The 24,682-nt window shown below is 56.3% G+C and overlaps 2 protein-coding genes and 1 long non-coding RNA gene across 6 annotated transcripts in view; 1 reads left to right on the top strand and 2 right to left on the bottom strand.

Moving 5' to 3' along the window:
- The window catches only part of MYH10 (myosin heavy chain 10), a 124,162-nt gene extending 107,721 nt beyond the window's left edge, over positions 1 to 16,441 (top strand). Inside the window, exons 34-42 of the mRNA XM_040630018.1 lie at positions 2,940 to 3,152; positions 4,256 to 4,417; positions 7,701 to 7,829; positions 10,388 to 10,476; positions 11,282 to 11,405; positions 11,494 to 11,702; positions 12,912 to 13,020; positions 13,951 to 14,123; positions 14,840 to 16,441. Coding sequence (XP_040485952.1) covers positions 2,940 to 3,152; positions 4,256 to 4,417; positions 7,701 to 7,829; positions 10,388 to 10,476; positions 11,282 to 11,405; positions 11,494 to 11,702; positions 12,912 to 13,020; positions 13,951 to 14,123; positions 14,840 to 14,984 — 1,353 coding nt within the window. The 3' untranslated portion in view covers positions 14,985 to 16,441. The remainder of the gene's footprint in view (positions 1 to 2,939; positions 3,153 to 4,255; positions 4,418 to 7,700; positions 7,830 to 10,387; positions 10,477 to 11,281; positions 11,406 to 11,493; positions 11,703 to 12,911; positions 13,021 to 13,950; positions 14,124 to 14,839) is intronic.
- On the bottom strand, positions 11,744 to 13,944 carry LOC121102621. Its single transcript, XR_005834741.1, has 3 exons — positions 13,428 to 13,944; positions 13,072 to 13,206; positions 11,744 to 12,968 (listed from the first exon to the last, which is right to left on the bottom strand). It is a non-coding gene; the product is annotated as an uncharacterized LOC121102621 (long non-coding RNA).
- A 5,835-nt stretch (positions 16,442 to 22,276) lies between the features above and the next one.
- NDEL1 (nudE neurodevelopment protein 1 like 1) overlaps positions 22,277 to 24,682 on the bottom strand; it is a 44,575-nt gene continuing 42,169 nt past the window's right edge. For all 4 annotated transcript variants that reach the window (XM_008687996.2, XM_008687998.2, XM_008687997.2 and 1 more), the window contains one exon: positions 22,277 to 23,506. In XM_008687996.2, the coding sequence (XP_008686218.1) occupies positions 23,413 to 23,506 (94 nt within the window). In that variant the 3' untranslated portion in view covers positions 22,277 to 23,412. The remainder of the gene's footprint in view (positions 23,507 to 24,682) is intronic.

Genomic DNA, 24,682 nt, shown 5'->3' with positions numbered 1-24,682 from the left:
ATGCAAACAGGAGCTTCTCCAGGAGGAGACTCGTCAGAAGCTGAACCTGAGCAGCCGCATCCGGCAGCTGGAGGAGGAGAAGAATGGTCTCCAGGAGCAGCAGGAGGAGGAGGAGGAGGCCAGGAAGAATCTGGAGAAACAAGTGCTGGCCCTGCAGTCCCAGGTGCGCGTGCCCCCCCGGAAGCCGCATCGGCCTGGATGGCCCTGCGGCGCTGCGTCGTCTCAGCCGCACTGGGGACAGTTAACTGGGTCGAACTAAACTGAGCCCGTGAAGTCAGGTTTTTCCCTTGACCCAGCCACATGCTGATGCTGCGTGGGCTCTTAGGGTACCGGAAGCGTTTAAAATAAAGCCCTAGGACCGTGTCCACTATTCAAACCAATCATCCCTTTGTGGATTATTGGCTGAGAAATTCAGTTTCAGTCTCAGGTTCATTTGCTCAAAATCACACAGTGTTGATCTCGAACTCACTTTCCTCTTTATTCCTCCCCTGTAAACATCAATGGGGTTGTTTGACGCGGATCTCTCTTCCTGTAAAACCTAGCTCACGGATACCAAGAAGAAGGTAGATGACGACTTAGGAACAATCGAGAGTCTGGAAGAAGCCAGAAAGAAGCTCCTGAAGGACGTGGAGGCGCTGGGCCAGCGCCTGGAGGAGAAGGCTCTGGCCTACGACAAGCTGGAGAAGACCAAGAACCGCCTGCAGCAGGAGCTCGATGACCTGACGGTGGACCTGGACCACCAGCGCCAGATCGCCTCCAACCTGGAGAAGAAGCAGAAGAAGTTTGACCAGGTGGGTCCTCCGCGTCCCTGTGTCCCAGGCTCAGGTCTGGCAACACATCCCGTCTCCTCCTGGCTTTGGTGGTTTTTGGGTTACAATAATCTCAGTTGAAAGCCGCACGTATCTATAAAAAGTTAGAAAAGGAGAAAAAAGAAAGAGAACGCCCCTCATGTCCCGGTGCTGTGCTTAGCAGCGAGTCAGACACACCGCGGGGAGACGTGGTTCTCCATCGTTCGTAGTAACCCGGTGCCTCCCGCCCCGTAGCTGTTAGCGGAAGAGAAGAACATCTCCGCCCGCTACGCGGAAGAGCGAGACCGCGCGGAAGCTGAGGCCAGAGAGAAGGAGACCAAAGCCCTGTCCCTGGCGCGGGCCCTGGAGGAGGCGCTGGAGGCCAAGGAGGAGTTTGAGAGACAGAACAAGCAGCTGCGGGCAGACATGGAAGACCTCACAGGGGCCTGAGGGACCCGGGGAGGCCTCACCCAACCGCGAAGTGGTCCGGGGGGGTGGGGGGTGACGTCTCCGGGGAGAAGCTGTCAGATTCTCTGCGGTTGTCGGTTCTCGTAGTTCTCATGGCAGCACTGACAGGTGGGGAGGCCTTGAGGCCTTCACGGGCCCTCCCCGCCCTCCCCTGCGTCCTGGCGGGGGACGCTGAAGAAGGGATGTCCTCGGCCCGAGTCGCAAGTAGTCACCAAACACAAGTACCGCGAGGGCTGCTCAGATGGGGGGCCGGAGGCACCTGCAGCTCTCCCTGACCCCAGCTTTCCTGGTTGAGACCCTTCGTTTTCTCAGAAGGCTTCAGACGCTCTGCGGAGTCATTCACGGTCTGGAGATTTCTACGATACGGTCCTTTCACCGCATACACAGTCCTCGAGAACTGTGATGATTTTTATGTGCCCCACGCCCCTCCCTTAGGTGCATGAGGTGTGGGGGATGGCGAAGCCAGGCCTGGGGCTCAGCTCTTCCCCCAGCCTCCGTTCTCAGCAGGAGAAGCCACTTTACCTCCTCTCCAGCCCACGTTCTGTCATCTGCCCGATGGACAGGACACGGCCCCCGTTTCATGAAGCTATGGCACATGCACTTTGAAAAGCTGAAGTCTCGTTTTCGTAGATGTGGGTGCTCTGGCCCCCTCACAAAGGAGGGAAGACCATCCTACCTTCCTGTTGGGTCTCCAGCAACCTGGTGCCCAGGGCCCCAGCGCCACAGGCAGGAGGCCACCCAGAGCAGAGACAGCCATGATTACACAGGGAAATGCAGAGCAAGAACGCCACAGTTGCGTTCGTTGTTTGGGGGTGTTTTTTTTAATCAAGTAAGCTCTCCGCCCAACATGGGGCTCGAAGCCACGACCCCGAGATCGAGAGTCAAACGCTCCCCCAGCTGTGCCAGCCAGGTGCCCCGTTGCTTTCTTGTTCGTAGCAGTCATTCGCTAGAATGATCAACAGTCACACATTCGTTCCACAGACATTTCTTTTGTGCCTAAGAAGCACCAGACGCTGCGCAGACACCAGGGCCTCCTCACGCCCTGCCTCCCGCTGCCCCTGTGAGCCCCAAAGGGGAAATACGGCGCCCGCTGCCTGAAGGGTGTCTCAGGGTGGATCGGAGGGGACGTGGGGTGGAGGCACTTGGCCCAGAGACCCTGGTAGATCTCTATGATGGGGATCTTTGTCCAGAGAAGGGTTAGGTCTCTGTTCTCCTGCACCCTGCTTCCCAGACCTAACACCTTAGTATTTAGAAGTTTCCACGTGCATCTTTGGCCCCGGCCATCTTCTCCACAGCAAGACGGGATGTCCTGGAGGACCTTTGACACACAGACGGCAGGCAGATGGCCAGTCAGCAGACCAGTTCCTCTGACACTGTGCTCGTTTCGTTGTTCTTTGGCTTGTAAAGCTCGCTCAGCTCAGGGGTATCGGAGACCAACTTAGTGATTAATGGAGCGTGTGTCAATCAAGAGCTCCGTTCTGTCCTCCAAACGGCACACTCCAAAATGAGGAGTGGCAGAGACCGCAGCAAGGGAGGTTAGGGTGTGTGTGACATGTGGGGGAAGCCGCCCAGGAGGGACCAGAGTGGCCTTCGAGCCGCGTGGGGGCCTCCGACGGGAGAGGACCCAGATGGCCGTCCTTGTCCGTGCCTCTGCCGGGTCAGCTCCGCTGCTGCTTGCTGTAGGTGCACGAACTGGAGAAGTCCAAGCGGGCCCTGGAGCAGCAGGTGGAGGAGATGCGGACCCAGCTGGAAGAGCTGGAGGATGAACTTCAGGCCACGGAAGACGCCAAGCTTCGCCTCGAGGTCAACATGCAGGCCATGAAGGCGCAGTTTGAGAGGGACCTGCAGACCAGAGACGAGCAGAACGAGGAAAAGAAGCGGCTCCTGGTGAAACAGGTGGGTCGGAGGGAGCGCGGCCTCGGGAACAGGAACCTGCCTGTTCTCGAAGTCCGGTTGTGGGGCAGCGCCCTGCTCGTTCATGGCACCACATGTTAGTGGGAGTAACACCAGTGCGGTCGGTCGTTTGTTCTTCACAATTCAGTGCCCTCGTGTCTGACTTCCGGTTTCTCAAACCCACTATTGCTGACGAGGCAGGAAACTTGTCAGTAATTAGATAGCCTTTGGTGGGATCTCCAGAGAACACACAGGTTCAAGTTCAGGGAGTCTTGAACGTGTGGGTGAGGGAGAGAAGCCATCCGCAGCTGACGAGGGGACTCGCCATTTCTGAAGTTCAGATCACAACTCCTCACGGAGCCAGTCCTCAAAGGGAAAAAAGCCAGACGATTCTTTTTTTGGTTTTAAAAAGTTGCCAGGCATTTAAGATTTGTATACTTTCCTGAATGTATGTCCGATTTCTAATTTATAAGTTCACTTTCAAAACTAATTGTGGGTATTGTGACAGTCCCTTGGAGTTGGTGGTATCAAGTGTTGGACCCGGGATCTGTTTTATTTTGTTATTTTCATGGCACGAGTATTTAATATTTTAGCCATTTCTTGCTAGGTAACTAATGACCTCAGACTTAGTGACTTACAACGGCACTTAGCTCCCAGTTTCTGTGGGCCTGGAATTCTGAATCGATGTGCGGGGTGCGTCGTCTGAGGGCCTGACTTGGGCCAGAGGACCCATGACCAGGCTGGCTGCCCCCCCGCCCCCCCCCCCAGCCCGGGGTCCTGGCCCAAGACCTCGGCTCCTTGCCGCAGGGCCTCTCCACAGGCCCTTGAGTATCCCTGCAAGAATTGTCGCCTGGCTGTGACCTGTGTCCGTCACCTTGGCTATGAGCCTGAGGTCAAGGACTCCGACTTCCCGCGTGCCCCCGTGGTAGCCCGTGGGAATGGTGCATGCGAGGCGTTATGTTAGAGACCTCTCTGACCACACTTCAGCTCCTGTGGTTTTCCGCAGCAGACAGCTGCCACAGCGTCACTGCCTCCGATGCCAGGCCGCCTGTCCCTGCGAGGGCACACGTGGGTCTGGCCAGGCCTAACCCGATGCCGTCCACCAGGTGCGGGAGCTGGAGGCAGAGCTGGAGGACGAGCGGAAGCAGCGGGCGCTGGCAGTGGCTTCTAAGAAGAAACTGGAAATAGACCTGAAGGACCTCGAAGCCCAGATTGAGGCGGCGAACAAGGCACGGGACGAGGTGATCAAGCAGCTCCGCAAGCTTCAGGTAGGTACGGCCGCGTGTGTGCCGGACATGGGGCGCCCATGTGGGGTGCACGGCACCCCCTGCTGGCCGGCCGCGCTCACAGGCCGCGGGTCCCGGGAGCGCAGTGCGGTTGTCGCCCTGGGCTGCACTGTGGGTCAGTAGGCAGGAACGCGGCAGTGCGTCCCTGTGTCTGCAGGATGTGCCCCCCCCCCCCCAGCAAGTCTTGGACGGTGCTGGCGTGGTCAACAGGGGGAGCATCCGCCAGGGCGATCACGCTCTCGGGGCTCTGACAGCCTCTGGTGACGCTTAGCTTAGCCTGGAGTCAGCCAAGAGGAAGGCGGCGTTGGTCGCCCCCCTCCGGGGCCGTGGGCTTTAGTCCTCCTCCCGGTCTGATTTAATCCGCACTTCTGCTCAAACGATGTGCCAGTTGTCACCATCACCGTGTCAAGGGGATTTCTAGGACTCCGGGTTCTTGGGCCCTCTCCCACTTCTCTGGGGGTGGGGATCAGTCGGTTAGGGTAAAAGCTCTAGGAAATGTCCATTCTTTTGACCGTGATGATTCCACATCTCAAGAATGTGTGCTAACAAAATACCGCCATGAGAAGAACTATTTGTACACAAAGATCGTAGCTGAAGTGTGACGCTGGGGATGACGACGCAGTGATGGGGCCGGAAGGAGGAAGACAGCGCAGGCAGCTTCGTTCACGGCCACACACGTGGGTAGATGTACGTGTACAAGACAGGTAGACGGACAGACATACTCAGGAAAAGGTTAAGAGGAAAAGTCAATCCTGGGCGACAGGTTTAGGAGTAACTTATGTGCTTCCTTAGACTTTTCTAAAAAGCTAAGTACAAGGCCCTTATTTTGACGCGTTAATTACACAAGTTACGAAGCACATTGTAGAGAACATACGCGACATTGATTTTATTTATGTACCAGCTGCATGGAGATGGGATTCACAGGCCACGCAGCTTAACCGATTTAAAGTATTTTCAGTGTTTTTTAGTGTATTCACAGGGTTGTACAAACATCACCACTACGTTCGGACACTTGGGTTCCCTCTAAAAGGAACCACGCACCCGTTAGCCACCACTCCCCGCTATCTGCCACGTCCAGCGCTCATCACCCACGAGTCTACTTTCCGTGTCTATAGATTTGCGTCTGCTGGACACGTCTTGTAAACGGAATCGTAACCTATGTGGCTTACAGCTGCCTTCCTTCCCCCTTCCGTGTTTTCAAGGTTCCTCGTGCCGTAGCCTGAATTAGTACTTCTCAGCTACTGCGGATCACGCTGCTATGAACGTTCACGAACGTTTGTGTGGACGTGTGCTTTCAGTTCTTCGGTATATACGTACCTAGGGTGGAAGTGCAGGCTCTGTGGTAATTCTGTTTAACTCTGAGGAACTCCAGCCCGTTCCACAGCGATGGTCCCGTTTTGCTGTGCGTGAGGATTCCAGTTTCTCTGCGTCCTCACCAGTATCTGCCATCAGCCATCTTTCACAGTCATCCCCGTGGGTGGGAAGTGGCATTTCACTGTAGCTTTGAACTGCATTTCCCTGATGACCAGTGATGAACATCTTTCCATTTGCTGATTGGCCGTTATCTTATCCAGGAAACATCTCTTTCAATCCTCGGCTAACTAAGTTCTCTTTAATAATGGAGTTGTGACATTTCTGTATGTATTCCGGATGCTTCTTGTAAGATAGAAGATTTCCAAATATTTTCTTCCATTTTCTAGTCTGGTCTGTTCATTCGCTCGGTGGTATGGTGTACGGTACAAATTTTCTAATTTTGATGGGAGTCCAGCTTATTTCTTCTTATGTTTCTGGTGCTTTTGTTATCAGATCTGTGTGAACTATTGCCTAATCCGAGATCATGAAAAGATATATTCCTAAGAATTTTATACTTTGGGATTATTTTAAGTCCATTGAGAGTTAATTTTTATGGTATGGTTTTTGATGTATAAACCCAGCCTCATTCTTTTAGGTATGGAAATCTTGTTGTCCTTTCTTTCCCCCATTGAATTGTCTGGGCACTCCTGTTAAAAATCAGCTGACCATCAATGTCTGTGTTTGTTTCTGGACTCTGTTCTAGTCCGTTGATCCATAGGTCTTTTCTTATGCCGGTACCACACTCTCGATTGCTGCGGCTGTATACGTTCTGTAATTGGGAAGTGTGACGTCTCTAGCTTTTTTCTTCTTTTTCAAGATTGTGTACTATTCTGGGTTCCTTACAATTCCGTATGAATTTTAGGATCAACTTGTCAATTTCTGTAATGAGGGGGAGGGGAAGCCAGCTTGAATTTTGACAATGTGTGGACTTAGACCAGTTGCAGAGGACCACCGTCTTAACGGTGTTGTTCCAGTGCATGAACAGGACGGGGTCTCCACTGATTTAGCAGCTCTCTTCCCAGCCATGTGATAGTTGGTAGTTTGGGTATGCAAGTCATGTATAAATTTATGCCTAAATGTTTTATTGTTTTTGATGCTTATAAGGGTGATTGCTTTCCTAATTTGGGGGATGTTTATCGTGTATGGAAACAATTGATTTTTGTATCTTATAACCTTGCTGAACTCGTTTATTCTTAAGGTACATTCCTTAAGGTGTTCAATATACCAGGTCATAGCAGCAGCAGAAAAAGCTGGTTATTTTTGCTTAAAGCCTTTCTAATCTGGATGTCCTTTTTTTGTTCTTGTCTTGGTGTAATTGCTCTGACTAGAATCTCCACACCCGCATTAAACAGAAGTGGCAAAGTCAGACATTCCTGCTTCGTCGCTGGTCTTAGGGGGAAAGCATTCAACCTTCTGACCTTAACTAGGATGTTAGCTATTGGTTTTTCACGGCTGCCTTTACCAGAGTTGAGGGAGTCTCCTCTCATTCATTTTCTTAAATGTTTTTATAATGAAAGGGCGTTAGGTTTTATCCAGTGCTCCTTCTGCATTTATCGAGATGATCCTGTGGCTACATTAATTCATTTTCGGGTTTCAGATTAACCCTGCATTCCTCAGATGCACCCACTGGGTGTTGGGTAGAATGACGTATAAAGGCACAGCGGGTATAATTCTTGTTATATGCTGAGGGATTCACTTTGCCCCTGTGTTCATAATCTGTTGGATTTCTTGAGGATTTTTGCATCCGTGTTCATAAGAGATATTGTTCTAAATGTTTTCATGTGATACCTTTGTCATTTCCATGTATATTTCTATTCTCAATGGCTGGACATTACTATTATGATCTGGAAAAGATAGGTTTAAAAACTAATTATGAAAACCACTCTAAAACCTTCTCCCTATTTAATCTTAGGCGCAGATGAAGGATTACCAACGTGAATTAGAAGAAGCTCGTGCATCCCGGGATGAAATTTTTGCTCAATCCAAAGAGAGTGAAAAGAAACTGAAGAGTCTAGAAGCAGAAATCCTTCAATTGCAGGAGGTGTGTCTACTTATTCATCCATTTGTTCAAGAAATATTGGCCCTTGAAATCTCTCAAAGAAATGTATCTTACTGTCTTGGTGGCCTAGAATAACTTCACGACCCATTTTTAGATAAGGCGCTGGACCATCTTACTGCCTCGGTACAGCAGCAGGGCTCGCTGGTCACATTCGACGCTGCTGTGTGTATATCCCTCTGCCTGGCCAGAGGCCGAGGGGCGGGTCAGCCTCGTTCCACGTGTGAGAAAAGGCAGTGGTGTTTAATAATGTTGGCAAGCGTCAGGAGCATTCAGCTCCGATGGTAGCGTTCTCAGGGTGCCTTGTTTTATACAGAAGCACCACGCGTGTGATACTTACAAGGAGAGATGTAGGTTTCATCGAGTTCCTCAGTGAATCATCTTGCGATCCATTCTTTCATTTCTCTTCTGCAAGTTCTCCGGAAGAGGGGCTGATGAATGGTTACCTAGGGTCTGGGGTTCTAGCAGCGGGGGGCACACCTGAATACGTACTCTGTGTTAACGGCTTTAGCGTGCCCCACAGGAACGGCACGTGCTCGGTGCGCACACATCGCTGCATGAACGGCGATCAAAACTTACTGCAACCTAGAAAGACAGGGCCAACTTCAGTTAAAGTTATTACCAGTTAATATGAAAAAAGGAAACTCCCAAACCCCCACCTAGAAATGCTGGCTTCGGTGTTAGCAAAGACAGCTACAGATGGGGGGTAGAGCTTGCGAGGAGGGAGGGAATGCACTTGGTGTCAGGAATGGAGAAGGAACTGAAGACCAGGCGAGTAACACTGAGCAGACCCCAGAGGCAGCTCTTGCTGTGGATCCTTTTCTGTTTCGTGGACTGTTTTTGCTCCGGTTTTTATTTCCTTCGGATTTTTTTCTGACTGTTTGAGTTGCACACTCATTGACCTTCAGGCTTTTCTCTCGTCTGATTCTGCTCTGAGAACACGATGAAGTCCCCTCAAAGTCCTGTTCACTGTGTCCGGCAAAAATGCTGGGCTCTCGTTGCCATTTAAGTTCTAAATTTTTTTTTAAGGATTTTATTTATTCTAGAGAGCACTCGAGAGGGGCGAGGGGCAGAGGGAGAGACTCTTAAGCAGACTTCTGCTGAGTGTGGAGCCCGACAGGGCCTGAGCTCATGACCTGACGTGAAACCAAGAGTCGGCCACTCCACCGACTGAGCCACCCAGACCCCTAGTTCTTCATTTTTCTAGTCTCGATGATGCTTTCTTCATTATTCCATAAATAATTTTAAAAGTATAGTTTAAGTTTCCAAATGTGTGAAGTTTGGTTTTGGGGAGGTTTTTTGTTTTTTGTCGTTGATTTCTGTTTTGCATCATGGGTAGGAATGCTGAGAGCAGAGCAGCTTCAGGGCCTGGAATGTAGTCAGTCTTTTTTAAAAATGCTCCACATGTGCTTAAAAGGACCCGTGTGGTTCGTGCAGCTGACGGGACTACGCCCAAAGGTGTCGGGACTCTGGGAGCCGGGGCGCTACCCACCTACCCAAGTGTGCTCCCTGCAGCCCGGCGCCCTCCCAGCCTCGTCAGACAGTGTTCATTTCAGGCCTCAGACAAGGGACTGTTGCATTAGGGAGAACAGACCTCCCCCGGCCCCCGGAAAGCGAGCCCTGCCCTTCTCTCCATCTCTCTCTTTGTCCTCCCTTCAGGCCCCTCTGTTCTTCGACTCGTAGGCCCCAGGCTCCCCCCTCTCTCCCGTGGGGCCCCCAGCCTGTGCAGCACACCCAGCAGTGGACACGAAGGGCCCCTGGCTGGGCGCAGGACGATGGGGCACCGGAGGCCAGAGGGTCGAGCTGACGCTCACACGGTGCTTGTTAGGCAGAGGCCCTTGGGTCCGGCCCAGAGCATTCTGCCGGCCGCCCTGGCAGTTGGGCTCGCTCTGTCCCCCGCATGAGGGCTGTGTGTGCTGGAACCTGGGCCTCTCGCCTGCATCCCGCGCACTAGCGTGAGACGTGCACGCACGTGCCAGGCACCCGGGCGAGCTCTGTGCGCAGCCCTGTTCCACCGGCCTCTCTCGGAAGGGCCGGCCGGACAGGGAGGAGTCAGAGGCCTGGTTCTCTGCTGTCGAGCAGCCTTAGGACTTGGCAGGTCACCTCCCCCCCTACCCTGCGGGCAGGGGTGCGGCCCTTACACTCTGTCCTCTCCGTCTTCACCAGGTGGGGTGAGAAATGCGCCCTGCCTGCTTCCCGTGGCAAGTCCTCTTCCTGAAGAAATGTGTGGAAAAGCTGCCACAGGCAGTTCTTCCCACAGAGGACTGGCCAGCCCGGAGCCGTCCCCTCGCCCTGCCCGGTGTGCTGGTGCCACCCGCCCAGCCGCGGAGCCTGACTCCCTTCAAGAAAGAGGCCCTGTTTAGCTAGCCCAAGGGCTCACTCTCGCCCCCCCAACCCCCACAGGAGCTGTGACCCCGACTGTCCACACAGCTGCCGTGTTTCCCGGGCCTCGATGCTCCCCCGTCCCCAGACTGTCTATGGGACACGCCAGGCGGCTGCAGCCGACAGGACAGTCCGATTAATCCCAGTCTCCTCTTCCTCAGGAACTGGCCTCGTCCGAGCGAGCACGCCGCCATGCTGAGCAGGAGAGAGACGAGCTGGCGGACGAGATCGCCAACAGCGCCTCTGGCAAGTGAGTCTCCCGGCTGCGGGGGGGCCTGTGGGGGGCTAGAGACCACCTGTCTTCTCGGGCACCCGTGGTCTGTGCCCCTTGGGGCTCTCCCACCACCCCGGGAAGGCCACGCTGTCCGGCATCTAGAAGTCAGGAGCTGATTTGCTCATCTGTTCCAAGTCTGGGAAGACGAGCACAAGATCTGGGCCTCCAACCCGCCTTGCTGCTGGCTGGCCACACCACCCTGCAGGTCACACCTCCCCGTGTCAGTCACTCCCATGTGGACTAGGTGTGAAGGCACGATGTCTGGAACTCACCCAATTTCCACAGACCGCACGCAGCCTTGCAATGCGAGTCTTGACGTCCACATTCATTCCGTTGGGCAAGTGGATCCCTTAAGACCTGCCTTCCTCTGCCTTTTTCACAAAGTCCCGCTTTTTTCCCGCTTTTTTACGGTGCTTTCTGCGCCTTGGGGCAGGTCCTGGTGAGGACGTGGCATTTTATCACAGTGCGCCGGAAAACCCGCGCCATCTAAGCTAGGGCGTGCCAGGGTCATCTTGCCTTTTCGGAAGGGGACCCCGGCCGCTGTTCGGGCCCGCTGGAAGGTGACCACAGCGGTCCAGCGAGAAGGGACGGGGGCCCGGGCTAGGGTGGCAGGTGTGGAAGTGTCACTGGCAGGACTTGCTGACAGACGGGGGGATGGGAGCCAGAGAACGCGAACAGTCAGGAACGCCGCGGGGGGGTTGGGGGGACAGCCCCCCTTGTGTTTCTCGGGGCCACGCGACCCCAGTGCTGAGCGGTCTCCTCCTCTCCCCGGCCCGGCCAGGTCTGCGCTGCTGGATGAGAAGCGGCGTCTGGAGGCGCGGATCGCGCAGCTGGAGGAGGAGCTGGAGGAGGAGCAGAGCAACATGGAGCTGCTCAACGACCGCTTCCGCAAGACCACGCTGCAGGTGCCCGCGCGGCGGCCTGGCTCGGGGAGGGGCCGCGCCACCCCTGCGGCCTGGGGCCCGAGCCACTCAGCCCGGCTCTCCTCTGCAGGTGGACACGCTGAACGCCGAGCTGGCGGCCGAGCGCAGCGCCGCCCAGAAGAGCGACAACGCGCGCCAGCAGCTGGAGCGGCAGAACAAGGAGCTGAAGGCCAAGCTGCAGGAACTGGAGGGCGCCGTCAAGTCCAAGTTCAAGGCCACCATCTCCGCCCTGGAAGCCAAGATCGGGCAGCTGGAGGAGCAGCTTGAGCAGGAAGCCAAGTAAGAGGGTTTTGTTGCCACTAACCCAGACTTCCTGCGTCTCGGCTATAGCTGATGTGGCTCGGAAGGCGAGGACATGAGCACACGGGACCGGAGTGGGAGACAGAGGTGGTGTGAGCCCCCGGGGACGGCTGGCGACTTCCCAGGTGCCGTAGTTTACAGCCTCTCCCCCCAGAGTTGATGTGGGGACCAAAGCTTTCCTTCTCAGAGCAGAGGGCAGCTCAGCATCTCCGTGGTGCTGCAATACTCGGGCCTGACGGGGGCCCGGGGCCCAGACACGCAGGCCCGCACTCAGCCCAGCACCACCGCCCCCGCCCCGGACCCAGCTTCCCCGGACCTCCCACTCCCCAGACCCCAGTGCGCTTAAAGAAAAGGGCTTGTTCGCTGGGGGTTGTAATTAACATGACTTGCCCTTTTCAGTGAACTCCGGGGCTGCCCGTTTTGCATCGCATTTGTGAAGGAACAAAAGCACGTTTTCTGTTCTCAGTGCAGCTGAGTTCCCTCTCCAGCAGCAGGGCCGGTGTGCACTGGTCTAGAAGCACTGTGACCTGCTTGGCTTTAACCGCAGGGGGAGTGTGGGGTTCTTCTGTCTGTCTCACCGGCGGCTGCAACAGCCCCAGCATCCGATACGTAGTCAGTAAATTTTACATTGAAAACAGTCACTTTGTAAATTAGGTCTTGGTTTGTTTTGTTTTCCAGGCTGAAAAGTTAGGTAATCAGAGTAACCAGCTAAGGTTTTTGTCCTTAAAAAGTTTGAACTGAATATACAGGGCAGGTGTAGCTTTTTTTTAAGATTTTATTTATTAGAACAAGTGAGAGAGCACGAGTGGGGCGGGGGAGGGGCAGAGGCAGAAGCAGACTCCCCAACGAGCAGGGAGCCCACGGGACTCCATCCCGGGACCCTGAGTGGAAGGCGCCCGTGGGGCAGGTAGCTTTGATCTTCGGAAGATCACTGAAGTGACCACTGTCTGTGCGTGAAGGAATAATGAAGGCACTTTTTCTACCTCTCAGCGTTAGGATACGTTACAGGTAATCCATATTTTAATCAGAAGGGGAAAGTTTCTGGTCATGTTAATTAAATTACTCTGGTCAGAGAGCTCTTGGAAGGCACTCCAGCATGTGTCCTCTTCCAGAGAAAAAGGACTTAAATCCTTTCCCAGTCCGTCATTTCCAGAGTTGCTCAAACTAACGCCTTGGTCGTCCTAACAGGGAACGAGCTGCCGCCAACAAACTCGTCCGTCGCACAGAGAAGAAGCTGAAAGAGATCTTCATGCAGGTGGAAGATGAACGTCGACACGCAGATCAGTATAAAGAACAGGTAGGGGGAGAAGACGAGCAGGGTCACTACATCTGCCCTAGAAGTACTCACTTAGCAAGGACGCCGGGCCAGGATGAGCTCCGTGTTACCAGTTGACAGTGACATCGAATGTTTCAAATAGTATTTTCTTAAGCTCGTGTTCCAACAACCAAGGGCTGTTCCTCGTCCGCATCAGACGCTGGGGTGCTGGGGACACAGGTGATTCAGATGTGGCCCCTGCCCCTCAGGGCTCTCCCTCTGTCCCCGCCCCCCGAGGCCTGAGCCTTGCCACTGCAGACCCTGGGAGGGAAGGAGAATGCCCAGGTCTGGGCCCAGACCCTTCCCTTTTCTTTCCCGGGCTCGGTCAGGCACCCGGCTCTCCCTACCGCCACCCCCAGGACTGAGCGCCACCGAGGGCAGCTCTGGACCTGCAAGGCGCTGGCCAGCGTCCGCACGGCGGTGTTCTCGTGGCCGCTCTTCCGGAGGGGCTTTGTACTTGAATCACAGCATAACATCCGAGACGGCCGTACTGAATGCAGGAACAAGACCAGCCGTCCCATCTCTGGGGCTAGAGATGGTCCACATGGTTGGCTCTTCTGTATTCTGCAGAACGGCCATTCCTTTCTGTCCTCCCCTAGGTCACTCGGGGAAGCTACCGAATGAATGGTGTCGTTTCTCCTACAGAAAACTCAAGGGTGAAAATAGGACTTGACCGTTAGGTCTCCTTTGGCAAAGTTTGCTTTGTAGACATTGGCTTTGCTGAGAACGGCAGGCTGATCAAAGGCCTTGGACCGGCCCCCAGTCGCGCGCGCGTGTAAATGCACTCGTCCGTATGTGCGTGTGCTCACGCAGCTGTCGGGGCCCTGAGCCGTGCCCCACGCTCAGGACGCGGCCGTGCCGAAACCCAATTCCCCAGTTTGGTGTGACCCGGCTCGTGTGACCCCCCCCCAGATGGAGAAGGCCAACGCCAGGATGAAGCAGCTCAAGCGGCAGCTGGAGGAGGCCGAAGAGGAGGCCACACGTGCCAACGCGTCTCGGCGGAAGCTCCAGCGGGAACTGGACGATGCCACGGAGGCCAACGAGGGCCTGAGCCGCGAGGTCAGCACGCTCAAGAACCGGCTGAGGTGAGCGACCCTGGGGGCTGGGTGTCTGTTTACGCCCAGAGCTTGTGAGAACAGCTGCGTTTGTCGGCTTAGCGTTTGGTCCCGAGGATGCCTCCGACTCCTGCAGGGCTCCCCGCTCACGCTCCTGAGTCGCGGTGCGCTCTCGCACTCAGGCTGCCCCATGGGCAGCGGTCCCTCAGAACAGAGGAACGGGCGGCCCGCCAGACACACGGCCGCCTGGCGTCTGTCCCTGTGCAGACGTCTGCAGTGCGCAGGTGCGGGCCCTGGTGCCCGCAGCCCTCCCCCCGCCCGTCCACACACTGGACCCGGCGCGCCCCAGGGAGAGGACGGAACAGGCAGGGCCGAAAGCTAGACTCTCCCCAGAACAGGTTAGCACGGGCGTCGGCGGCCCTTTGGCCACAGTGTGTGGCCCGCAAAGCCTCCATTACATAAGGATGAGCTGCCCCTCGGGGAGCAGGTGACCCCGGCCTCGGTCCAGCCCCCTGCCTGTTCCTGGGGCAGCTGCCGCAGCCGCATCGGACCGTCTTGGTCCTCTGAGGGCCCCCCGCTCGGGGTCCACCGGCTGCTGGCCAGAAGGGACAGAGCCTTTCGGAATCATGCCCCCCAGCCGTGCCCCGCGGAAGGAGTGCAAGGGTGGTGTGCCCGGGTGGCCGAACAGCTTGACAGCCGCACGTTCCCGGCTTCACCCCCACGCATGCGCTCCCCCTTCTCCCCAGGCGGGGTGGCCCCATCAGCTTCTCGTCGAGCCGCTCCGGCCGGCGCCAGCTGCATCTCGAGGGGGCCTCCCTGGAGCTGTCAGACGACGACACGGAGAGCAAGACCAGCGATGTCAACGAGACGCAGCCGCCCCAGTCCGAGTAGCACCCCAGGAAGCGAAGCCCACGGGATCCCCCGGTCCCCCGCCCCGTCTAGGAAGTTGTTGGCAGCGCTGGGATTCCTTAGGAAAGATCAACCGTGTCTTACGGCTTTCCGGCCGGCCATACTGTATCCCACTTCAGATTTAACAACTGCTCCCCTTTTTCTATATATACACACACGAAACACACCTATTAAACAGAGAGTCTCCTCATTGCATCTATTTTCCATATATTCCTCGAGAGACCATTTTCTAACTCCTCACGTTAAGAAGAGAACCATTTTTCAGACCAAGTCCAGAGCCTCGTCGCCCGTGGCTGGGTTACCGGGGCAGCCGCCCCACCGCTCTGCATGCTCTCTCTCCAGACAGGTAACTTCGTCCTGTGTTCGTGTGGCCCCCGACTCCTCAGCCACGTCGAGTCTCTTAGAACATTGTGGACCCTAAACTGCACTTATCTCCCCAATAACGATCAACACTATTTCAGTGAGCAAACTGTGAAAGGGGCTTCGGCAAGATGAGGAGGGGTGGGTGGCAGCGGGGGAAGCCACGTCCATATGGGGTTACCGTGCCCCTCTCCCTTGAGTTAGTTGGTGGTGTCCCCGCATCTCTTCCCGTGAACTGTCCTCGGCTGGTCTGTGCACAGAAGGGACAGCGGCCACAAGGCCGCCGCCATTACGCGGACTCTGCACCCTCCGGCCTGGCTGAGCCTCGCGGGGGACGGAGGGGAGCCCTCCCTCTCTAGCCAGGCTCGCATGCTGACCTTGCAAATTCAGCCGCCGCTTTGAGCCCAAAATGGAAATCTTGGTTTTGTGTCCCAGACTTAGTCCAGGTTTGCCCGGGAGGCTGACGGAGCCCCCGGAACCAATACCATCTGCCTGAACGTTGACATGCCAGTGGGTGTGAGTCCCTGTTCCTTTGTCCCCCTCCCCTCGGACAGTGTCACAGTGAACATCTAGCATTCTGGTTTCGGTTGATAGGTGAGCAAACTGACATTACAGAAAGTGCCTTAGACACTGCAGTACTAAGACAACGTTAACTCTGACTTGCCTCTGTAACGATGTAACGTCTCCGTTCCGACTGTGCTTCGTATCAGTACCTCTAGTCGAAGTGGTTTTACGGACGTTCGGTGACAACGAATCAGTGTTCATTAGACACCTTGATCCTCTGCAGCGTGCTTGAAAACACAAACCTTTGGGGTTAAAAGCTTTAACATCTGTTAGGAAGAATTTGTCATGTGGGTTGGAATCTTCGGTTTTCCCCCTTTATGAATTCTACTGGCTGTTGACCACCAGACACCTGACTGCAAATATCTTTTTTCTTGTATTCCCATATTTCTAGACAATGATTTTTGTAAGACAATAAATTTATTCATTATAGATATTTACGCCTGCTCTGTTTACTTGGAGGAAAAAGCACCCGTTGACAATAAACAGACCTCAATAAACAAGAATAATCACGTGAACATGGAATCTGTCTTCTCACCTTCTGTTCTCGGCCCACCTGTGACCTGGTTGGAGGCTGGGAACCCCCAGACTGAAAATGGGGACAGCCAGGCCCACGGTTTCGGAGGGTGCTGTGCTCCCAGAAACAGGCGGATGACGGGCTAGCTCCCTGGGCCGTCTGGGCTCCAAGTCCTGCTCTCGCAGTGGCCTCAGCGTGTAGACGTGTGGGGAGGGGAAGGGCCGCTGGGGCTGGACACCCAACTGTGAATGGACAACGGCGCGATTCAGGGCAGCAAGACGGACCCTCCGGGAGGGTTCCGGTCACCAGTCAGCGCAGCTCGGGCCAGCCTGGCTCTGCCTGGCCAGGCTGCTTGGCCGCGGTGGGGATATGAAAACAAACAGGCACAAAATGCAGGATCGCGTTTCACGCACGTGTCCTCACCCTGGCATTCAGGTCCCCAGGGATCTGGAATTCAGAGGCTTTTCTCAAAAAAGTATGAATTCCTCCCTGTCGGCTGGTCTCACTGGTGTTAACGTCCACACTGTCCCCGACAGCTCAGCTGCCCCGTGCCAGCCTAACCGGGAGAACCCTACGTGGGCTGGTTGTGGTTCCTGATTCCACAAAGACGCTGATCAGAAAGAATCTTCCCTCACTCGACAAACCACTGCTTCATCGTCCAAGGAAAAGCAGTTCATAGAACGGCGGGGCGCTGGCAGCCCCAGGAAGAGGGTTTCCGGGAGCTGGACTCTGTGTCAGAGACTCAGAGGGGCCAGCTGGCATCCGCCCAGCAGCGCTGGGGCCCATCATCCGGAAGGGCTCCGGCCAGACAGGGAAGCCCTGTCCTCTGCTGAGATGAAGTGGGGACGCGGCGAGGGTGTGCTGGGGTTTTCACTCGCGGTCCACACTACACGCCCTGTCTGCCCCGCCACATCACAGGCGCCCCCTCGTCTAGGGCAGACGTGCCGGAGGTGACTGGATTGGCTTGTGGGGATCACGCAGCTACTCCGAGCCAGGTTGGCTGGAGGGTCCACCTCTGAAACCCTGCCGTCGGAGAGACTGGAGCCCTGTCGCCGATCTGCCCACCCCTGGAAAGCCCACCTCAGCTGAAGCGGGAGCCAGACGACCAACCTGGGCTCCCCAGCAGGCCTCCGTCTGGCTCTCAGTCTCACCTGTGGCCCCTTCCTCCCAAAGCCGGTGTTGGCGGGGAAGAAGAGTGCTCACAGTTGTCGCGCTCCAGGGAACACCACGCCCTGTCCCGGTGGAACCTGACTACCTCCCCAAACCAAAAGCGATGCTGGAACAGGCCACGGGATGGAGCCTTTAGGAACGTGGAGAGGCGGGGCTGAGACCAGAGGGGAGTCCCTGCCCACACAGGCTTCCTCGTCACTCTGGAAGGGACAACATCTGCACTGGCAGCCTTCCCAAACGTTTCTGGGATGCTGTGTTCTGTGTTGGCTGCAAGGGCCAGGCGGGCCCTCCCTTCCGGGTGCAGCCGGCTGTCATTTGGGAATCTAGCCAATCGTGCGACATGTCCCCTGTGATTCTTGTTGGAAATCGGCGATCAAACTCTCAATAAGGGTGCACTGACACGATGCCAGTCTTCAAAGCCAACATTACGGTGCCTGCGTACCGTCCGCAAAAAGTGGGACCATGTCCTTCCACCCTTTACCGAAACTAGAAATTCACGTCTGTTTCACTACGCCAGTGAGTTCTGTTTTCTCAAAGTAGCCTAATGGCTCCGCCCCTGCTCACTGACATCCAGGAACCGCAGGTAACGATGTCATGTGACACAATCAGACCAGGACACACCAGGTCGGACCGGAACAGCCCACCACACACTCCCTCCCTCAAAGTACCACACCGCGCCGGCTCTAGCATGCCCGCGTTGGCACACGTGTGAAGTCTCACGCATCCCACAACTGCCGTCAGTAGGGGCAACGGTGACATGGGTGTCATTGCCAGACTCCTCCCTGTAAGGTCAAGAGAGCCCAACATCAGATCCTACAGAATGAGTACCAGCAGCTTAGAAGAAGCTTCTGGAGCCAACAGTGGAAGACGGTTTTCAGAAGTGCTACGCCCCCAAGCGCTCACCATGGCACAGAAGACAGAGAGTTTGGGAAAACACAGACAACTCCAGGTCACAAACGCTCAGAGAGTCGAATCACGGTGTGAAGTTTTAGGAATCTCTCTCACATTTTAGTCTAAAGTCTAAAAAGGCTCTTTCAATAAATATAAGAAGTCTCAACGATAAGCGTTTCTGTAGTTCCGACTGGCACATTTCTCTTAATGGTTCACAAAATAAAGGTGAGTCTTGGAAGTGCAGGGTCTGAAATTCTATGGAATTTGGCGGGTACAGGGGTGGAGCCTGGGGTCACCCGGCTTTTTAACTTCCTCAAGGGTGACCGCTGGCCATCCAGCAGGCCCAAGAGCCCCTGCTCTATGCTGCTGGCTCGAATCTCCGGCTCTCTCGGCCCAGTCTTTGGGCCAACTTGGACAATGAAAGAAAATCAGTATCATTACTTCCATTTTAAAAAATGATTTTGGGGAAAAAATGAATTGGGGCAACTTTATAGAAAAATGTAGAGAACCCACAAACTATCTGCATCTTAATTTTTTTTTTAATGAAGCTGTTCACCTGTGCCCACCATTTCCCGCTGGCCACGCCTATGTCCACGTATCCGCACGTCTGCACCCCTGCTTCACCACGGCTCTGTGGGGAAGTCATCCTGCCATTCCCCGGCCACGAGACATTCATGTTACTGCTCTCGAGATTCTTTTATTTGTTCTTACTACCACAGGCTATTTCACCAAAAGGAGAAAGAGAAGAGTTTTCATAGCTTATCACATTGTTACGCTGACCAAAGGCTCCGAGAATAATCTAGTGACACCAATAACGTAAAAGTGAACCCAGTCCCCTCAGTTCTAGGTGATGGTGCAATTTGCTGATTTCTTCCTCCTAGCTAAAGCAGTCATCCTCTTTGAAATAAAAACCAGTGTTTCTTAAGTCCCTCGTCTACGTACAGGGCGCAGTGGGGCTCTGAGCTCATGCCGACCCCTCTCACCGGACCGTTAATCCAAGCACGTGCCGGGGAGCCCACTACGGCCCAGGCCTCCCACCTGCGAATCGCGATCCAGGCAGAACGGGGGCAGCAAACTGGACTCTTAGAAAACACCCCCCACAGGCAAGTGACATGTCGGTTCAGTTTATATCTCGTTTCCCCCGGGGAAGGCTTCAGAGCGGACAGGAAGCCTTAACGTAACTCCTGTGGGTGTGGACGGACGGCTGAAGCCGGGCTCCGAATCGTAAGCACGCGTGGCTCAAACCCACGCGGTCCCCCCACACCAGCACTGGAGGCTGTGTTCTGTCTTCAAATTTGCCTCTTCGCACGCCCGTTACCTCATCAAGGAAATCCCTACATTGCTACTCAAGAGGACCGTTCTTCCTTAAAATTAAAAAAAGGCCTACTGTCTTCCCCCAGATCACACCTGTAACAGCCGTGGGACCAGTTTTCAGAGCTGATGCTCTACGTCACAGGAAAACGGTTTACAAAGACGCCTCCCGGCCCGGCCCCCGTGTTTCAGACAGACTCAAGTAACAGGCCTCCGTCTGTAAGGTCAAGCGAGCGCTCTCAATCCGCTTTGCAGGCGCGAGAGCTGCCCGCCGGCAAGTCAAGCTGGAACGAGGAAAAGGCTGCTCTGAGCATCTTCTCGAACCATCCCCCTTCCTGGCCTGGCTCCCACCGGGGCTCGCACAGCTGCTCACGGGGCCGGCCAGGCAGGACAGGGCCGTGGCTCCGCCCGGGACACCTCTCCTTCCCCAGGGGTGCCACTGTCCCCCGGGCTCCCGGGAGAGGCCAGCGGCGCCCTGGCACAGCTGAGAGAAGCAGAGGCAACGCAGGAGACAAAGGCCGATGAAGCCTGTGCCCCTGGCGACAGAGGTCGCGCCGGCCCCAAAGCTCATCCTTCCCCAGGGTCCGAAACCAGCTCATCTCCCGAGGCAGCAAACGGAGGCCAGGCCAGCGAGGCCTCCGGTTTGGAAAAGCGGAGCATAAAGCAGAAAAAAAAAGCCCAAGCTCGTTTCCGATCCTGGCTCTTCCGTGAACTCGCCGGGTGAGCTCAGGCCAGGCGCTTACACTGTGGGCCCGCCTTCCCTTCCGTAAACGGGTGAGCCGGCTCTCCCCGCTCTCAGGCCCCCTGTATCCCGTCCTCCCTGAGACTCAACATCCCCCCTCCGGCTTCTGCTCTTGCCTGAGCAGGTTTCCGGCCACTCTGGGCTGAAAGGAAGTGGCACGCTGCCTCCTACCCTCCTGCAGGAAGACCTTTCGGGAGCACGGCGGGGGCAGGGGGGCAAGATGGAAACACTTGGAGGCAACAGGTGGTCCTTCAGCACCGGGAAGAGGAGCCCCTCCATGCAGAGGACAGCGGCATGGGGACCCCGCTCCGGGGAGGGCTCCTTCCTGAAGGTTTCAGCGAGAGCCAGGCTGACCCGGGCGTCAGGCAGCCCGGGGTGGGGGGAGGACCCACCAGAGGCAGGAGGCTGACCAGCAAACAGCCGGCGGGACTCACGCAGGCGGCCCGACGCTCCACGGGAGCGAGGACGAAGCAGCACCTGGAAGCGCACGATCCAAACGGAACGCTGCAGCGAGCCCAGAAGTCAACCAGCTGCCTCGGGGGCTCGTAATATGCCGGGGCCGCTGCAGCTACAAGACCCCAACACCTGCGGGTCTCTGCGCGAGGAGCCCGGGAAGGAGCCCGCCGCACGCCACTGCCCCCGCGGGGGCCTGGCCCACACCGTCGCGGCCCACGACACGCGGGCTCCCGCAGCCAGGGCCCTGCCCCAGCCGACAGACACACGGCCTGCACGAGCCGACGCCAGGAGCGCAGGGCTGGGAAGGCACTGAGAAGTCACCGCGGAGCCAGGGCCGAGGACTCAGGGCCCGAACTGGCCCTCGCGTTACCTGCAGCAGCTCTGCCTCCGTCACAGACCGGCGCTCCCGTACGAACAGAGCACCGCCGGGCACCTACACCTCTGACCGAATCCAGTCCTTCCAGGCCTGGTGCGGAAGGCAAGCGGGAGTTGCTGCCCGTCCACGAGACTGGAATTTTCCCTGCAGCCGCTTGGCCGGCTGCGCAACCGGGCCCCGCACCGGCCGCCGCGAGCGTCTCTCGCACGGTCAGCTCACGACATAACCTCCAGGACAGCCAACAGAAGCGATTCCTGCCCACGTGGTAACAGAAGAAAATTTTGAAAACGTACCCTTATTGTTTCTCATTCGCTTACAAATTTGATTCACTTTTCATTTCCTTCTAGTTTTAAAACTACAGGCCGCGCTCTTTGCCCGCGCTCGTCACTAGAAGCAGCGTGCGGACCGCGACAGGCTCGCACGGGCCCCGCTTTACCCGTTCCTCGCGCCCAGCCCCTCTGTCTTTGCTACCACACGTCCGGTACCTCCCCTCACTTGCCACCACCACCCTGAGGGCGGAGGAGAGAAGCCCAGACCCAAGGAACGTCCAGGCCCGAGACACGGACGCGGGTCGTGAACGGGAGCGCAGCCGGACGACCCGCTCCCGGAGCCACAGCCCGGCGGCCGACCTCCCCCGGCGGCCTGCTCCCTCCTCCCCCACCGCCCGCGGGGCCGGCCCGGCGCCACGAGCGGAAACCAGCCCCAGGAGTCAGCTCGAGGACGCCCGCGGGGGCACCCGACGCCTCCTCGAGAGGCCGCCGGGCTTGTCCCCGCGCCGGCCGTCGCCCGCTTCTCCCGTGTCGGAGCCCGAGGGCCCGCTCTGGACCCGGCTTTGGAACTCCAGGTCTTCTCTCTCGGGCCGCAGAAACCCAATAAAGCAACCTCGGTCCTTTGTTTTCTGTGAAATTTATTGTTTCCACATTAAAAGATTTTTTGAGGGGAAGTACTTTCTCGTTTTCTCTTTACCCACATGATGACCCCAGACGGCCGCCCGGAGTAGGACGCCCTCGGTCGTTAACATGCCGTATGAATTCCGAATAAATAAAAGCTACAAAGCCCAAGTTATGTACAAATATCTTAGGCAATAATGTTACAAACCTATGTACAATAAAACAAATGTAAACAGTCAATGCAGCATGAGAGGAATCAAAGGAGACACAGGACCCCACGTGCGGTCGGCCCGCCCCCGGAGCCGGCGCCCGCCAGCCCCCGACTCAGGCCACGCGACCCTAACACAGCGGGACAGGCCCCCGGAAGACAAACACAATGCTCTGAAAGATGTCACTTAACTGAAGGACCAGAAAGCTGGCAAGGAGGCTGCCCCGCCCCCCACCGGGAGCCACGCGGAGGACGGGGACACAGCACAGAGGCTCCGCGCTGCGTGCGCCCGGCCCCGGAGGCTCCTGCGATCTGGGGTTCACACGGGCATTTCACTGCTCTGGGCGGCGAGTCTATGGAATGATAACTGTTAAAGTAAAACCAGAAAGTGCAGAAAACGTTCCCTAATTCAGTGACCTTCGTGACTGTGCCAGCAACAGGCCAAACTGTGGGGAGTGGAGCTGGGCGACACATGATCATGAGCACTGAAGATGCTTGGGTGGGAGCTTAGGAGGAGGGCACGTGTTGACCTGATCTGGGGGAAAACTTCTAGAAGGTCTGCAATGTCTTAAACACAACTAAGTCCTATCGGTACAGCAGGTGGGAGCTATGAGGCAGGTGCGATGAATGGGTACTTCCGCATCCAGTGACCAAGGAGTACACGTACGTATCACCTTGTGACCCACAAAAGTGCAATCATGTGAAACCAACGGCACCACGGCGAGAAGAGAAAATAGCCAGCATTGATAGCGCGCAGAGTCCTGGGGCCGGGCAGGGCCCGGCAGCCGCCACCGCATGCAGCCTGCCCTCTGCCGGCCACGGGGAGGCAGACGCAGGGGCCCAGGCTGGGCCCAGGCACCGAGGGGTGAGGCGTGGGTGTCCTGGGCTGCTGGAGGAGGGCAGGAGCCCCCACCGGGAGGCCGGGCACTCACACACTGAGAGGCAGCATACCCGGTGCTGACGACGGGCGCGAGGAGCCCAGACCAGGAGGCGGCGGCGCTGGGTCAAAGCCGTTTACTGCCCTGTGGGGGTGACCAGAGCAGAGAGGGGAAGGGAGGGGAGAAAAGAGAGAGAGAGAGAGAGAGACGGTCATTTAAAGTCACTCGACACAACAAGAAATGCACTTGCTCTCTGTTAACTACCCCTCTTCCTGCACAGGGCGGAATCCCAGCGGCCCCAGGAAGGGCGGCGCCTGGGAAGCAGAGACTGAGAAATCGGAGGACGGAGAGCAACGCGCTCACGTGCTCCCTTCCCCACGACTTCGTCCTGCCAGCCACTGCCACCACAGCCCTGACTTCCCCCCAGAGCTGGTCTAAGTGTCTGCCGGTAGGGAACTAGCTCAAGAAATAGCGGTACAACTGAGCGATGAGGATTACACGGCCATTAAAAACACATTCCACAGAGTTCTTTAACAGCACGGGAAAATACTCAGAATGTAACGAATGCTAGGTCGTAAGAGCAGGTCACCAAACTGTATACGTTCAATGATGTGAAGGGAAAAAAAGTGGTATACGTTCCAGATTCTAAACTCCAACCTCTTCTGTGGACCTTACGTCTATGCAGCTAAATCTAAACTGTGGGGAGCTACACACACACCCACACACATATATGTATATAAAATCATATATGTTCTAGAAAGAAAATTTAACAATGGTTACTCTTCCTCCATCTGGGTAGTGGATAATTTTGTTTACTACTTTCCACTTTTTTATTGTTTTCCAAATCTCCTTACAACGTACACGAATATCTTCATAAAGGGGAGAAAAGTAACTCTGTTAAATTGTCTGGCAATATCGGTAGGGGTCTCTGCGGATGCGCGAGTGCCCTGCCCCGCCCCAACCCAGCCGGGGCCTGCGCCAGCCCAGCACCCAGGCGCAGGGATGCGAGCACCCGGCCCCGCCCCGCCCCGGCCCCGCCCCCGGCCCCGCCCCCGGGCCGCACAGCCACCAGAAGCAGCGAGGGAAGGAGCGCAAGTCCTGGAACCTCTCTCTCTCGGGAAGCCAGCCCAGCCCTTCCATACCAAAGCCCTTCCCAGGAAGATTTGTCCCGTAGCAATTTGGGGGTGCAGCCAACTGTGGGGGCTGCAGTGCACCATACGTGCCATCGCTGTCCCCCCACCTGCTCATCAGAGGGGCCCGGGACTTGAGGACAGGCTCAAGGAGAGAGGTTCTCTTAAAAAAGGCGGGGGGGGGGGGGGG

Source organism: Ursus maritimus, unplaced genomic scaffold (genome assembly GCF_017311325.1).
Source record: "Ursus maritimus isolate PB19 unplaced genomic scaffold, ASM1731132v1 scaffold_14, whole genome shotgun sequence".
Lineage (NCBI taxonomy): Eukaryota > Metazoa > Chordata > Mammalia > Carnivora > Ursidae > Ursus > Ursus maritimus.
Note: the sequence above shows the minus strand (reverse complement) of the source record. Positions and strands in the feature narration are given on the sequence as shown.